This window comes from Colius striatus, chromosome 14 (genome assembly GCF_028858725.1).
Source record: "Colius striatus isolate bColStr4 chromosome 14, bColStr4.1.hap1, whole genome shotgun sequence".
Classification (NCBI taxonomy): Eukaryota; Metazoa; Chordata; class Aves; order Coliiformes; family Coliidae; genus Colius; species Colius striatus.
The window spans coordinates 1,709,048-1,724,303 of record NC_084772.1 but is presented as its reverse complement, the minus strand read 5'-3'; the positions used below and the strand labels follow the sequence as shown (position 1 = coordinate 1,724,303).

The window sequence follows — 15,256 nt, the reverse complement described above, 5'->3', positions numbered from 1 at the left end:
TGTCACTTCCTAATGCCTTTGGCTTCCATAGCAAGACTCCTTTCCAGCCCTGCCTGTGCTCAGGTGATGCACTGGAGCTGCTGTGCTGTGCTCTCTGACGAGGGGGTCAGGGGAGAGTGGGTGCTGCTGAGAGAACCCAGACTTGCCCAGGTGCCTGGTTCAGTTGTGCCAGCAGGCTCTGTGCACAGCAGCACCCGCAGCTGGGTGCGTTGCTCACGCTGAAGCTGCGCTTGCAGGAGGGGACTGACACAAAAACGCTGCAAGGGGTAGAGCCGTCCTGGTGCTACGGAGGGGACGGGAGGCCTGGAGACAGCGTAGAGGGGGGAGGTGGGGCAGGGGGAGGTGGGGCAGGCAGAGGCCGTGCGTGCACGGCTGTTGGGGCCTGGCCTCTGACAGCGCTCTGCCTCCGCTGCCGCGGGAGACGCCGTGTTCCCGGTGCCCCGTGCACGGGCCGGAGCGCAGCGGGTGCTCTCGGCTTCGTGCGACGCCGCTGTGTGCGGGGTTTGGGGCCCGTCCCGTCCCATGCGGGGTTTGGGGCCCGTCCTGTCCCATCTCGCTGTGTGCGGGGTTTTGGGTCCCATCCCGCCGTGTGCGGGGGCTTTGGGGCCGTCCCGCAGCCGTGCGCGGGGGCTTTGGGGGTCATCCCGTCCCGTCGTGTGCGGGGTTTGGGGCTGTCCCGTCACCATGTGCGGGGGCTTTGGGGCCGTCCCGTCCCGTCCCGCCGTGTGCAGGGTTTGGGCCCTGTCCCGTCCCGCCGTGTGCGGGGTTTGGGGCCCGTCCCGTCCCGCCGTGTGCGGGGTTTGGGGCCGTCCCGTCCCGCCGTGTGCAGGCTTTGGGGCCCGTCCCGTCCCGCCGCCGTGTGCGGGGTTTGGGGCCGTCCCGTCCCGCCGCTGTGTGTGCGGGGTTTGGGCCGTCCCGTCCCGCCGTGTGCAGGGTTTTGGGTCCCGTCCCGTCCCGCCGTGTGCGGGGTTTGGGCCCGTCGCGTCCCGCCGTGTGCGGGGTTTGGGCCCGTCCCGTCCCGCCGTGTGCGGGCTTTGGGGCCGTCCCGTCCCGCCGCTGTCCCGGGGCCGGGCGGGGAGGCCGGGCCGTGACTCAGCGCGCCGGGGAGCGGCTGCCGGCGGGGCGGGGGGAGCGGCGGGGCCCGTTGCCCTGAGCGGGGCGGCCGCGGGGAGGGGCGGCGGCGGCGGGGCGGGCGCTAGGCCGCAGCAGCCGGGGCCGGGGCCGCGGGCGGGCGGCGAGGCTCCGCGGCTCCGCGATGCCGCTGCTGTTCCTGGAGCGCTTCCCCTGGCCCAGCCTCCGCACCTACACGGCGCTCAGCGCCCTGGCGCTGCTGGGCAGCGGCCTCGGCGCCTACCGCGCCCTGAGCCAGGCCCCCGCGGCCGCGCCGCCGGACGCCGGGCCCGAGCCGGCCGAGCCCCCGCGCCGCGGCCCGCGGGCCCTGGACGTGGCGTTCTACCTGCTCTCCGACAGCCTCTGCGTCTGGGTGAGCGCTGCGGGCCGGGGCCGGGCGGCGGGGCCTGCGGGCCCGGGCGGGCGGCGCGGCCTCGGCCGCGGGACGGTGGGAGCGCCGCGGGGCGTCGGTGGCCAGCGGCTGCTGAGCAGGGGCCCGGCGGGGCGGGGGTGTCCCGCTGCCCCCCGCAGGCCGCCCGCCGCAGCCCCCTGCCCTCGCTCGGTCCTGCGCCTGTCCCCGGCAGCGGAGCCCGGCGGGGGCTGCGCTGGTGCCTCGGCGCTGAGCGTGCCCAGCTCGGCTGGAGGCCTCTGCAAGACACCATTCGGGCCGGGCTTTGCCTGCCTTTGTGCGGTTTGGGGGGTTTCAGGGGCGTTGGAAGTCACGCAGGGCAGAGGAAGCGTTCTCACCGTCTGCAGAGCTTCCCGTGGCTCTTTAAACCCAAAGCTGGCAATGCTGTGTGACTCTTGGCACCTGAAATCCTCTGCCTGAAATAAAGGCTCTGCAAGGGGGTGTCAGAGCTCGGGCTGAGCTGTTGCTGCTGGGCTTTCCACGTGCGTGTCAGTCCAGGGTGCTCCTGGCTTTGCAGCAGGCGCTGGCTGCTGAGCAAACACGTTCAGCCCGTTGGCACTTGGTCTCCAGACCTTAAATTAACAGCCCTGGAAGAGTTTATTACGGTTACTGTCCTTTAGAAGTGATGGGCAGAGGCTGCTTCATCACCTCCCCGCTCCCTTCTAGTGCCCTGTGTAGGTCAGAGTTAATGACAAGCGTTTTAGTCCAAGGTGAGCAGCAGTTTTCCCAGGCCCCACGTCTTGTGCTCCTTGCAGCTCTGCTTTGAAGCAGTTTCCCAGGCAGGGTTTAAGCAGTGCTGCTGCAGAAGGGATGGGTGCTATTTGGCTTGAAACTGGAGCCTTCCTCATCTGCCATAGTTAAGGGAAGGTAATGCCTCAGTGATCTGTTTCATCCCCTGTTCCTTGGTGCTGAAGGTTGCTTATCTCTCTAAACCACTTTGCTGTGAAGGAAGGGGTTGGTCAGTTTGTTGCCTCTGCTGGTGTATCAAGAAGTGAAGTGACTGCATGTGTCCTGGAGGAGGCCTGGCTTAAATTTCAGGCAACTAATACCACCCTGCACACAATGGTCTGTTTTGTTAGACTCTTTCATTTCCCTTCTCTCTCTCTTCTTCTTCTAAATAGGACAAAAGTGTTGGTTGCTGACTGCTTGCTTTCTTCCCTGCCAGGTGCTGGTGAACACTGCCTGCTGCTTTCTCATGCTGGTTGCTAAGCTGATCCAGTGTATGGTGTTTGGTCCTCTTCGTGTCAGCGAGAGGCAGGTAAGGCATCCCTCAGCCTCCCCTGGTGTGTGCCTGGTGTGCTTTCCTCTGTGGAACTGCTGCAAGTGTGGCAACATCAGGCCAACATCATCTGAAATCTCACCACTTGGTGCATTCCTGTGTGAGCTCGTCTAGGTGGGAGCTGCTCTGGCAGGGGGGTTGGACTGGATGAGCTCTAAAGGTCCCTTCCCAACCCCCACCACTCTGTCATTCTCTGATATCCACAGCCACAGGTTTCTTTCTGAAGGGAACCTTTTCACTCTGCTCTGTTGCATTTTATGAGCCCAACTTGAACATCCTGCTTCCTGAATGAGCTCTGTCAGGTCCCCTACAGGTGCACCTCATTGCAGAATGCCCACAACTTGGGTTCTTCTCTGTTCACTGTGCCCTTGGCAGCATTTCTCCGTTGCTTCTGAGCTCTGGCAGCTGATGTTTCCTGCTGTACCTTGCCTCGTGCTTTGGCTGCTGGGAAGGGGATGGTCTATCTGCCCTTGGGTTGCAGGGGAAGTAGGCAGGCATGTGCCCAGAGAGAGGAGGCAAGCAGGGCTGAAAATTCAGGCTGTTTAGCCCTGCTAGGTGAGAATGCTTTTAAAAGTACCTCAAGGGAACCATTCCAGGCCAGGGCTTTTTTAAAGCCCCAGGATCCTGCAGAGGAGAAAAGCAGCAGCAGTTTGTATTCCTCTTGTACCAAAGAGGCACATGCTGGTTGCTCTGTGTACGTGCAGTAGCAGTGGTTTGAAGTGTGTGAGTGCAGTTCTTGAGGAGAAATCAGGCCACAGTGGTTTTTGACATGCAGAACTGAGGCACATGAAGCTTAATCATACAGTGAAGGACCTCTCCAAGCCTGTTGTGTTTGTGGCTCTTGCCTTGCAGAGCTTCTGAGTGAGGGGTCTGAAAGCTGAGGCAGCACCACCCAGCATCAGGCCACGTTTGCTTCCCAGCCTGTGATGGCTTCAGGATATAGAGTTGTAATCAGGGATAATTCCCAGGGTGCTCTCTGCCCTCTTAAAAACTGGAGGGAGAAGCAATGACAGTGTTGGATCCACTTGTGTTTGGACAGTGGGAGTGTGCTTCTGTTCTCATGGGAAGCTGGTTATTAATGTTGGCCAGCCAGAAATGGCAGCATCATAAAGGAATTCTGGGCCTGTCTTAACTAAACTCCTGGTGGTTTCATCATGTTCTTTAACAAAGCATTTCATTTCATACTGTTTCTTGATCACCAGCAAGCTGGCTTGCTGTCTGCTGCTTGAGAACATCATCTTGTTTGGTTCGTGCTGCATGTGTGTGGGGATGATTTTTCTCCTCCTTGCTCACCCATCTCATTCCCTGCTGGAGACATTGTGCTGTTTAAGAGCAGACTTGGTCATCTTAATCATCTAGACTGTTGACAGGGTTTGGGAAGCAAGGTGCTAGGCCATTTGGGCATCTTGTGGCAGTTCTCCAGCAAAGGGGCCTCTGTTTGCAGCCCAGTAGCTGTGTGTCTTGGGCAAGAATCAAACTGAGAGTGAACTTGCTTTGTGCTAAGCACTATTTTAGATGTCTGGCAGGACACCACGTTGTACAAAGGACTGGCTTGGTACTGAGAACCTCTAGTGTTTTCTCCCTGGGAGTCCTTGTTCATAACTAGCTAAACAGGAGCAGCAGTGTGCCCTTGTGGGCAAGAAGGCCAGTGGCATCCTTGAGTGTATCAGGAAGAGTGTGGGCAGGAGGTTGAGGGAGGTTCTCCTGCCCCTTTCTTCTGCCCTGTGAGGCCTCAGCTGGAGTCCTGTGTCCAGTTCTGGGCTCCCCAGCTCCAGAGGGACAGGGAACTGCTGGAGAGAGGCCAGGGCAGGGACAGCAAGATGCTGAGGGGCTGGAACATGTGTGTGAGGAGGAAAGGCTGCAGCCCTGGGGCTGTTGAGCCTGGGGAAGAGAAGCCTGAGCTCAGGGGCACCTCAGCAATGCTGAGAAATGCCTCAAGGGTGGGTGTCAGGAGGATGGGGATGGGCTTTGCTCTGTGGTGCCCAGGGACAGCACAAGGGGTGATGGGCACAGGCTGCAACACAAACAATTCCCCGGGCCCAGGAGGAGCAAGTGCTTTGGTGCTGAGGTGAGGGAGCCCTGGCCCAGGCTGCCCAGGGAGGGTGTGGAGGCTCCTTCTCAGGAGGTTTCCAACCCCAGCTGGACACGTTCCTGTGCCCCCTGAGCCAGGGGAAGCTGCTGGAGCAGGGGCTGGGGCTGCAGCAGCTCTGCAGGGCCCTTCCCACCCCACCATGCTGGGGATCTGTGATTCTGTAATACATTTTATTCAGTAGGGGTAGCAAGTGCTGTTCAGTGTGTGTGCAACAGGCTTTTGTGAACAGATTGTTGCATTTCTACTTCCATCTTCTTCTTTCCTTCTCCTTTCCCCCTCCTCTCCCTGTGTGTGCACTGTCAGTGCCTCTATCCCAGTAACCAGATGTCTTCCTTTGCAGCATCTGAAGGATAAATTCTGGAACTTCATCTTCTACAAGTTCATCTTCATCTTTGGTGTGCTGAATGTTCAGACAGTGGAGGAAGTGGTGATGTGGTGCCTCTGGTTCTCTGGGCTGGTGTTTCTTCATCTGATGGTTCAGCTCTGCAAGGATCGCTTTGAATACGTAAGTTTCCATGAAAACTTTGGCCTTTTGGGCTGTTCTGGTCACTCTGCTCGGGTTTCAACCTGAATCACAGAATGGTGAGGTTGGAAGGGACCTTTAGAGCTCATCCAGCCCAACCCCCTGCAGAAGCAGCTCCCACCTAGATCAGGTCACACAGGAACGTGTCCAGGTGGGGTTTGAAGCCCTCCAAGGCAGGAGCCTCCACACCCTCCCTGGGCAGCCTGGGCCAGGGCTCCCTCACTCAAACACTGACACAGTTTTTTCTTATGTTTAAGTGGAACTGTTGGTGTTCCAGCTTCATCCCATCAGCCCTTGTCCTGTTGCTGGCTACTATAGAAAAAAAGTGCTGCCCCAACCTCCTGACACCCACCAGTGAGATATTTATAAATGTTAATGAGCTCCCCCCTCAGTCTCCTCCAGACTAAACAGCCCCAGTTCCTGCAGCCTTTCCTCATATGAAAGATGTTCCAGTCCCCTGATCATCTTGCTGGCCCTGCCCTGGCCTCTCTCCAGCACTTCCCTGTCCCTCTTCAGCTGAGGAGCCCAGAACTGGACACAGGACTCCAGATGAGGCCTCACCAGGGCAGAGCAGAGGGGGAGCAGAACCTCCCTGGCCCTGCTGCCCACACTCTTCTTGATGCCCCCAGGCTGCCATTGGCTTCTTGGCCACGAGGGCACATTGCTGGCTCATATTTAGCTTATTATCAATCAGCACTCCCAGGTCTCTCTCTGCAGAGCTGCTCTCCAGCAGGTCACCCCCAGCCTGTGCTGCTGCAGGGGGCTGTTCCTCCCCAGCTGCAGGACTCTGCACTGGTCCTTAGTGAGCCTGATTAGGTTCCTCTGCTCAACTCTCCAGCCTGTTGAGATCCTGCTGACTGGCAGCACAGTCTCTGGGGAATCAGCCAGTGCTCCCAGTTTGGTGCCAGCAGGGAACTTGCTGAGGGTCCCTCTGTCCCCTCATCCAGGTGGTTGATGAAGATGCTGAACAAGACTGGCCCCAGAACCCATCCCTGTGCAACTCCACTGGCCACAGGCCTCACACTGGACTCTGTGCCATTGATCCCCCCCTCTGGGCTCTGTCCTTCAGCAGCTCTCCATCCACCTCACCTCCACTCATCCACCCACCCTGCCTGAGCTTTCTGATGAGGATGTTTCACACTTGACTGCCAACTCTGTACAATTTCCAGTGCAACTTGCACCAGAAGCTACATCCCAGTTTCTGTTACTATCAGGAACATATTCAGTAGAGGTGCAGATATTGAAGGCCAGGCAAGGATGGGGGAGCTGGAGGTTGAACAGCAAGTCCTACCCTGTAATGGATGTGCATTCCCTCAGCTCCTCTGTCCTGGAACAACAGTTTCAGCTAAATTGAATCCCTGAATTTCCTTTTGCTAGCTCTGTGCTTTGCAGTTTGTTTTTTGATGAGTATCCAGGCAGGCCTGTTAATTGACAAGCAGCTGGGCAGTAAGCTTACAGCTGGATTGGCTGGGGTAAGGAGAGCTGGGGCAGAAGCAAACCAGCCTCTGGTGGTTTTAGTGGTGTTCAGAAAGCTGCAAAACAACAAAGCTCATGTGGGAAGAAATCCTTCTTATATTCCTTCTGCATTCAAAGCATGCCATGTGGTTCTTTCCTTGGACAAATGGCACTTGTGGGATCTGCTTTGCAGACTTGGGGATGTGGAACTGAACCAGATAGAAACAGGGAAGAAAGAAACAGTTTAAAAGCAAACCATGGGAGTCAACTTCACCAGTCAGAGCAGAGAGAGGCTTTGGGCAGCTCCAGTCTTGTTCTTCCCCTTCCTGCCCTGAAAGTAAGGGGAAGAACCACCTAAATATTTTGCCTCTTGGGTCATGTTTGATTTAGACAGGCTGGGTGCAGCCCACTGTTGAGGTGGTTTAGGGAATTGATGCCCTGTGCACGTTCTACAACCAGCCAGCTGTTCCCAGGAGACTGTGCAGTGGTCTCTAGCCTCAGGGTCTGGCTTTGGGAGGAAATGTCTCATTCTTCCAGAAGGAAACAATGTTGGAATAAGTAGAGGCTGGCAGGTAAGGCTGGGACACATTCAGATCAGCTGTAAGCTGAGGAAAGGGCAGAACAATGATTCTGTTGTTGCTCAAGCACTGTGTTTTATGGGCCCTTCCTCTGAAACACGTGTCCATCCCAAGCAGGTGCTGTGGCTTTGATGCAGAACGTGTGTGCAAGTGTCTGTGCTTTTCTTGCACTGAATAACTGTGGCTCCCTTCTGGCTTTAAAAGCCTGATGGATGTGGGTGACAGAGAGACAGATGGGCTGGGCTGTGCTTTTGCCTTTATCCCCTGCCCTTGGTTGTGGTTGAGGCCGTGAAGTCGGTTTTATTCTAGAAAGCAAAAGGTTTTCCTGACAGAAGAACTTGTTTGGCCAGGTGCCCGTGGAAGGCAGGCTGGGTGAAGCACTCCTCTAACCCTGTCATGTGTGTGTTTGTGTTGCAGCTCTCCTTCTCTCCTACCACACCCATGAGCAGCCACATCAGAGTCCTGACCCTGCTGGTAGCCATGCTCCTGTCCTGCTGCGGGCTTGCAGTCGTCTGCGGTGTCATTGGCTACACCCACGGCATGCACACCTTGGCTTTCATGGCAGCAGAGGTGAGACTTCCCTCTCCTGTGTTGTGGTTTCTCCTTGGCTTTTCACCCCTCTTTTGGGTGAAAGGGTTTTTCTTTTCCCCTTTAGTTTAAACCTGGAAAAGCCCTTTCTCTGAAGAAGGGAATGAGAGGACAGATCTGTGATGCTGAAGTCAAATGTCAGCCTATAAAGGATAATGGTTGTGTTCAGGAGGATTGGTTGAAGTGGCCTCTAGAGAGAGGGAGAGGGAGTGTGTATGAAAGTGGAAGCTGCAGCTCAGCCTGTTTCTGTGAGGGGGGTATGTTGTGTTTCATCCCTCCCCAAGAGGAATGAGGCTAACATCCTTTCCTGAAGACCTGCTCATGGGATTTGCTTCCTTTGTGCCAAGAGTTGCACCTCAGCTGAGATGAGCAACTAGTGTTTGTGCACTCCTGAAGCCTTTGCAGCGTGGAGGAAACACCATTGTGTTCCTGGAGTGAACATCAGTGTGGTTTTGATGTTTTGGTGGCTTGTTGAGCTCTGCCTGAGGAAAGGGGAGCTGACAGTAGAACTGCAAGTGGTGTTGGCACATCTTTAGGTCAGATAACAACTAGTGTGAATGGCTTCTTTTTCTCTCCTATCTTGAATTCATGCTTGGAGTTAGTGAGGAGGAAAGCAAGCAGTCAACTGACAGAGGGACAATTGATATTGATCCCACCACACCTTGGTCATTTAATGCCAGCTTACTTTTCCCTGGATGTGAGAATCTGCAGGGCTGGGTTTGTGGTCACTCAGTGGAAGGGGAAGGAGGATTTGTCACTGTCTCTGCTGGGTGCAGCCTCCCTGCTGTGGAGTCTCTTATCTTGCCTTGGCAGAGGGATGTATTGGCCTCTTATCAGCCTGGGGCAGGTTTATCAGATAGTGGTGCTGTGCTGAAGTGTTGCCTCATTAGCACTGCACCGTGCAGGGTGGGTTGCAGGATGGGGCCCAGCTCTTCAGGGGGAGCTGTTCTGTCTGCTTGTTAGTAAAGGAGTGGCTGAGGCAGCTGAAGTGCAGAGTCCTCAGCCAAGCCACAGATCCCTGCAGCTCACTCTGCTGAGGAGGTCTGGGGGAAGGGCTGGGAAAGGCTCCCCTGCCCTTGCAGCAGCTGCTGCTTGAAGATGTGCCTGAGCACGAGGCTGTTGGGTTTGATGCTCTCAGGTGGACTCTGGAAAGCTGTCTGATTGTTTATGGAACTCATTTATACTTTGGCCTCCACGATATCCAAAGGCAACCAGTTCCACATTAATCTCATCTTTGTGCACACAAAAGAGCTCTTTCAGTTGTTCTGAATGTCCTGTCTGATAATGCTCCTCATCTAACACAGATACAGGGAGAAGCTGCAAAGAATTGCCCTTTGTTTGCTCTTCTCCCTCCTCTCTGTCATTCTACAGACCTTGCTCTGGTTCCCCTCTGACTTCCCTTCCAAGCAAAATCACTCTAGTCTGCTCAGTCTTCCCTCATAGGAAGCCTCCTGCTGTCATGATGCCCTGTGTGACCCTGAGCAGTCTCCTTGCTTTGAACACCCAGCACTCCTGGAAGTGCCACAAGGCACCTGTGTGTGGTTCAGGGAGTAGCAGTGACACTCCATGGCAGCCCTTGAGCTCACAGCAGAAAGCCTGCAGTGATGCAGAGTGGTCTGTTTTCCTGCTCACATGATGCTCTCAGAGAGGGGCCCTCCCAAGTGTACTCCCATTAGTGGACCTTTCCTTACCATCAGGCTGTTTGGGCTCAGGGGTTTCAGTCAGGCTGCCCCTTGTTCTGTGATGTGCATTTTGTGTCCTGCAGAGGGTGGATGTGGAAGTGTAAATGCCCAGAGAAGACTGAATGAGGACAGGTTGGATTTCTGAGTAAACATTAAGCTTTTGTTTGCCTTTGGGAATTGCAGGTGGTGTGGAGTCTGTCTGTCTGTGCACCTTTGTTGTTCCTATAGCAGCCATCCCCTGATCCTGTTTCATCCATCTCAGTTAAGACTGTGCAGTGACAGTGATATCCAAGTCTCAGGGTTGCACCTTACAGATATTTTCCTGTGTAGCCCCTCGTGCTGCACCCTCATCTTAGCATTTGAGTGCCTTCCAGTCCTGTGCTCATCTCCCTGACTCCTCTCTGCCAGTATCCCAGGGTCCATGGGGGATGAGCAGTCTGTTTTGAGCAGAGCAAGAGCTCTTGAGGTGTGGGGACTCAAAGTAGCCTGCTGTACCTTTAGAACCTCAGATTAGGGAGCTGTGTGACTTGTGCTGCAACAAGTATTTCTCAGGTCAGGACACTGAAATGCCTCTCTGGGAACAGTGCAGGAGCCAGAGGCCACTGCCTTCACCAGAGCTGCCCTTTTAGTTCAGGTGCTCACCATGTCTTGGCAACACTCACTTCTTAAAAGTCACACACTAGGCTCTTCAGGTTTCTATTGCAGACTTTATGCCATGTGTACTGGTTTTGACACTAGTTTGTGCTCAGTGGCACATCCATCCAGCAAGCTCAGGTAATCCTCATGCTGAAAGGCTCTGAAGGGGCTTCATCCTGCCCCATTGTCTTCCCCTGAGAGGATGCAATGGAGGGCCAGGGCACTGTGGGCCTGACAGGTTAGAGAGAGGTGACAGGGCCACTTAGATGATAAGAGCCCCTGGAAAAGTGACAAGGTGTTCTGGAAAGAACTCTTTCTGGTGACTCTTTACTCTCCTGATCTGTTTACACTTCCTGATAACACTCATTTGGTTTTCTCTGTGCTTAGCCTAGAGAGATAAGTGTGATAGGAGAGAGAAGTTGCTTCTGCAGCACTCACATCTCAGCAAAGGGGGGAAACTATTTGAAAGTGCTTCCCTGGTTGTGCCTCACATTCCTGCTCTTCTCTTCCCTGGTTGTGCCTCACATTCCTGCTCTTCTCTTCCCTGGTTGTGCCTCACATTCCTGCTCTTCTCTTCCCTGGTTGTGCCTCACATTCCTGCTCTTCTCTTCCCTGGTTGTGCCTCACATTCCTGCTACTCTTCTGAGGTGAGGACAGGGAGCTGGTGGGGTCCTGGTCCCCACACTCCCTGAGTGCTAAGGATTGAAGGAGATAAGGTGTCCTGTGAGTGGGGGGAAAAGTGAGGCTTAACAGCAGTGATGCTCCAGGAGCACTGTGTGGTTGAGAACAACCTCTTCTGTGTTTCATCCCGAGCTTCATGTGTGTCACAGGTATATTGTGCACACAGTGACCGTGGCTCACAGGAGCTCCTGAAGCTGCACTCAATGCATTTGGTGTTTGAGCCCTTCAGTTGCTGCCTCTGGACCACTGGCCCTGACAGAATGTGGTTAACATCTCTCTTGGTTTTTGTCCCTCTCTTCTGCAGTCTCTGCTCGTGACAGTCAGAACCATTCACGTGATCCTGCGGTGAGTCGCTTGCTCACAGGGGTGCTGCACAGGGCTGTGTGTGCTGACCTTGCATTGCAAGTGCATGTTGGGAGATGGGCAGGAGTGATGGAGGTGGTCTGTCAGCCTCAACTCGGTGCTGGGGAAGGTTCTATGGAGCAGATGGGTGATCAGGCCCAGTCAGCCTGGCCTTGTGAGAGGCAGGGCTTGCTTGACTAACCTCATCTGCTGTGACAAGGTGACCTGGTGAGGGAAAGGCTGTGGATGTGCCTGCCTGGGCTCTGGTAAAGTCTGTCAGGATGTCTGAGCCCAGAGAGTGGTGGGGAAAGGGGTTAAATCCAGTTGCTGTCTGGTCACCAGTGGTGTTCCCCAGGGCTCAGTGTTGGGGCCTGTTCTGTTTGACATCATCTGGATGAGGGGATGAGTGCACCCTCAGGTTGCAGATTGACACGAAGCTGGGCAGGAGCATAGATCTGCCTGAGGGCAGGAGGCTCTGCAGAGGGCCCTGGCCAGGCTGGAGCCATGGGCTGAGGGCAATGGGATGAGGCTGAACAAAGCCCAGGGCCAGGTCCTGCCCTTGGGCCTCACCAAGCCCAGGCAGCTCCAGGCTGGGGCAGAGGGGCTGGAAACTGCTGCAGGGAAAGGGCCTGGGGGGGGTTGGTGCCAGGGGCTGAACAGGAGCCAGCAGCGTGCCCAGGGGGGCAAGAAGGCCAAGGGCAGCCTGGCTGGGATCAGCACTGGGGGGGCAGCAGGAGCAGGGCAGTGCCTGTGCCCCTGTGCTGGGCCCTGGGGAGGCTGCAGCTCCAGGGCTGTGCTCAGTGCTGGGCCCCTCACTCACTGCCACAGGGACACTGAGGGGCTGCAGCTCCAGGGCTGTGTCAGTGCTGGGCCCCTCACTCACTGCCACAGGGACACTGAGGGGCTGCAGCTCCAGGGCTGTGTCAGTGCTGGGCCCCTCACTCACTGCCACAGGGACACTGAGGGGCTGCAGCGTGGCCAGAGCCGGGCACAGAGCTGGGGAAGGGGCTGGAGCACAAGGGGCTGGGGAGGGGCTGAGGGAATGGGGGTGCTGAGCCTGGAGAAGAGGAGGCTGAGGGCAGCCAGGAGCCCTCTCTGACACTCCCTGCCAGGAGGCTGCAGGGAGCTGGGGGTCAGGCTCTGCTCCCAGGTGACAGGACAAGAGGAAAGGGGCTCAAGTTGCCCCAGGGGAGGTTGAGGCTGGAGCTGAGGCAGAACTGTTTCCCTGAGAGGGGTGTGAGCCCCTGTGCCAGGCTGCCCAGGGAGCTGGGGGAGTGCCCAGCCCTGGAGGGATCCCAAAGCCCTGGAGCTGAGGTGCTGAGGGTCAGTGCTGGATGCAGCAGTGCTGGGTTGACAGTTGCACTCCAGGTTCTTTTCCAACCTCATTGATTCTGTGCTTCCATTTTCCACCATGAATTCTGCAGTGCATGGATAGCTTTAGTGCCTGCTGGTATCTCGAGCCATGGGTGAAAAGGGACTGATGCTGCTGTGTGAGGGTTGATGTTTGCCACATATTATCCCACTGGGTGTTCTCTTAAGACCTCTAGAACTTTTGCTCTGAAGAAGCAGCATCCCTGTGTATCTGTGGTGCAGCTGGTCTGTAGATGAGGGACATGACACACAACCTGTGTATCCAGGTCACTATTGACATTTGAGGTCTGACCCCAGTGCCTCACCTGAGAAAGCTCTCAAAGGCTGAATAATGTGGGTGTGTAGTTACTAAACCCCCAGCTTGGCTGCTGGTAGGTGCAGGAGTTTTAACTGAGTGTTACATCTCCTCTGTCAGCTGGTGCCATCTGTAGTGCCAGTGTGGGCTGAGTGGAACAGTAAAGAAACCTCCCTTGGGAGAGCACAGTGTGGGTGCTGGGCCTAGGGAGGGCAAAGAACCCAACTCCAGAGTGGGAAAGGGCTGCAAGAGTTTCAATGCTAGAGATGCTGACAGAAAGAGCTAGAGTAATGTGAATTTCCTTGCTCTTGCAGGTATGTCATTCACCTCTGGGACCTCAACCACGAGGGAACGTGGGAGGGCAAAGGCACCTACGTCTACTACACAGACTTTGTCATGGAGCTCACCTTGCTCTCACTGGACTTGATGCATCACATCCATATGCTGGTATGCAGTTAGAGTTCTTTTTTAGTCAGGAAGCCAGCATTGCAGAGAAGTTACTTAAATAAGGAGCTACTTAAATAAGGAGCACAGTGTAGTGTGGGGGGTTGTGGCATCCCTGCCTCCTGTGGAACGAGGAGCTCCAACAAACAGCATCAACTGCTGTGCAGTGATGTGTTTAACAGGTGTTTAATTAGCTTTGTCACTGAGTGTCAGGCTGAGTTATTTCCCTGGAAGCAGGGGCCATTCAGCTGACTGCAGCTGGTCCTTCCACCAAGTGCTGCTGGAGCTGTGATACCTCTGAGCACTTGTGGCCAGTCAGGGTGGTCTCACCAAAACCATCCTTCAGTGCAGGTTTCTTTTGCTCTGAGGGGCTTGGTGCAGTTTCTTGTGGCAGCCTCTTGTTCCTCATCAGTGCTCTGTTGTTTTTGCCCAAGCTGTTTGGCAACATCTGGTTGTCCATGGCCAGCCTGGTGATTTTCATGCAGCTGCGTTACCTGTTTCACGAGGTCCAGCGAAGGATCCGCCGGCACAAGAACTACCTGCGTGTGGTGGGAAACATGGAAGCCAGGTGAGCCTCTTGTTTGCTCTCAGCTGCCCATGTGCATCTTGGAGAGAGGGTCCTGAGGGAGGAGTTGGGAGTCTTTTATGTCCCTTGGACACACGGTGGCACACAGAGACGCCGTCTTGCAAATCAGCCTCTGGAGCCTTTGCTCTTTGAGTGTGTTTTAACTCTCTTTGTTACTGGAGACACTTTGTTCCTGGTTTTAACACTTTATTGCCTTTGGTAACAGCAGTGTTAGAACTTCTCTCCCTTTTCCTGCATTCCCTAGCATGCTGGGAGCCAGCAGCTCTGCAGAGCTCTGCCTGTTTCAGTTGTCAGATCCTGGCATAGAAGGAACTGCTCTCAATTCCACTGGGCCATACTGGTCAGTTACTGCCTGAAGTGAAACAAAACTGATCATTAAAACCTACCCAGCTTGAAGTATGTGTTTACTAAACCTGATGCCAGCTCTAAACAGGCTCTGTCCTGGTACTGGAGCTGAGAGCACCTTGGCATTGCTGAAGTCCACCCCCCTGTGGTGAGACAGTTCAGAGGAACAGAGGAGCCTGCTAAAGCTGGGTGTTACTGCAGCTCTGCTCCAATGCTTTCAGAACTCAACAGTGGCCTGAACAGTTTTAAGAGCAGCAGGGAGCTCTGCTCCTTCTGCACATCACTGCACCATTTTCAGTGTGGGCTCCTGTGGGTCTGGCTGCCTCTGGTGCCTGCTGCTGCCTCTGGTGCCTGCTGCTGCCTCTGGTGCCTGTTGCTGCCTCTGGTGCCTGCTGCTGGCTCTGGTGCCTCTGGTGCCTGCTGCTGCCTCTGGTGCCTGCTGCTGCCTCTGGTGCCTGTTGCTGCCTCTGGTGCCTGCTGCTGCCTCTGGTGCCTGCTGCTGGCTCTGGTGCCTCTGGTGCCTGCTGCTGGTTCTGGTGCCTTCTGGTGCCTGCTGCTGCCTCTGGTGCCTGCTGCTGGCTCTGGTGCCTTCTGGTGCCTGCTGCTGCCTCTGGTGCCTGCTGCTGGCTCTGGTGCCTTCTGGTGCCTGCTGCTGCCTCTGGTGCCTGCTGCTGCCTCTGGTGCCTTCTGGTGCCTGCTGCTGACTCTGGTGCCTGCTGCTGCCTCTGGTGCCTTCTGGTGCCTGCTGCTGACTCTGGTGCCTCTGGTGCCTCTGGTGCCTGCTGCTGGCTCTGGTGCCTGCTGCTGTAGCCCAGGTGGAGAAGACTTTGACTTCTCTGG

The 15,256-nt window shown here is 55.8% G+C and overlaps 1 protein-coding gene across 5 annotated transcripts in view; it reads left to right on the top strand.

Annotated features, from left to right (window-relative positions):
• The first annotated feature begins 1,186 nt into the window (after window positions 1-1,186).
• Window positions 1,187-15,256, top strand: part of AMFR (autocrine motility factor receptor) — a 69,465-nt gene continuing 55,395 nt past the window's right edge. For 4 of the 5 annotated variants that reach the window (XR_009819739.1, XM_062007510.1, XM_062007509.1 and 1 more), the window contains exons 1-7: window positions 1,187-1,483; window positions 2,685-2,777; window positions 5,231-5,395; window positions 7,864-8,016; window positions 11,338-11,378; window positions 13,356-13,488; window positions 13,920-14,053. Coding sequence is in view for 4 of the 5 variants with exons in the window: in XM_062007510.1 (XP_061863494.1) it covers window positions 1,256-1,483; window positions 2,685-2,777; window positions 5,231-5,395; window positions 7,864-8,016; window positions 11,338-11,378; window positions 13,356-13,488; window positions 13,920-14,053 (947 nt within the window). In the remaining variant the exon portion in view is untranslated. Of the gene's footprint in view, window positions 1,484-1,781; window positions 2,585-2,684; window positions 2,778-5,230; window positions 5,396-7,863; window positions 8,017-11,337; window positions 11,379-13,355; window positions 13,489-13,919; window positions 14,054-15,256 lie in introns of those variants that run through there. The other variant, XM_062007511.1, reaches the window with a different exon arrangement.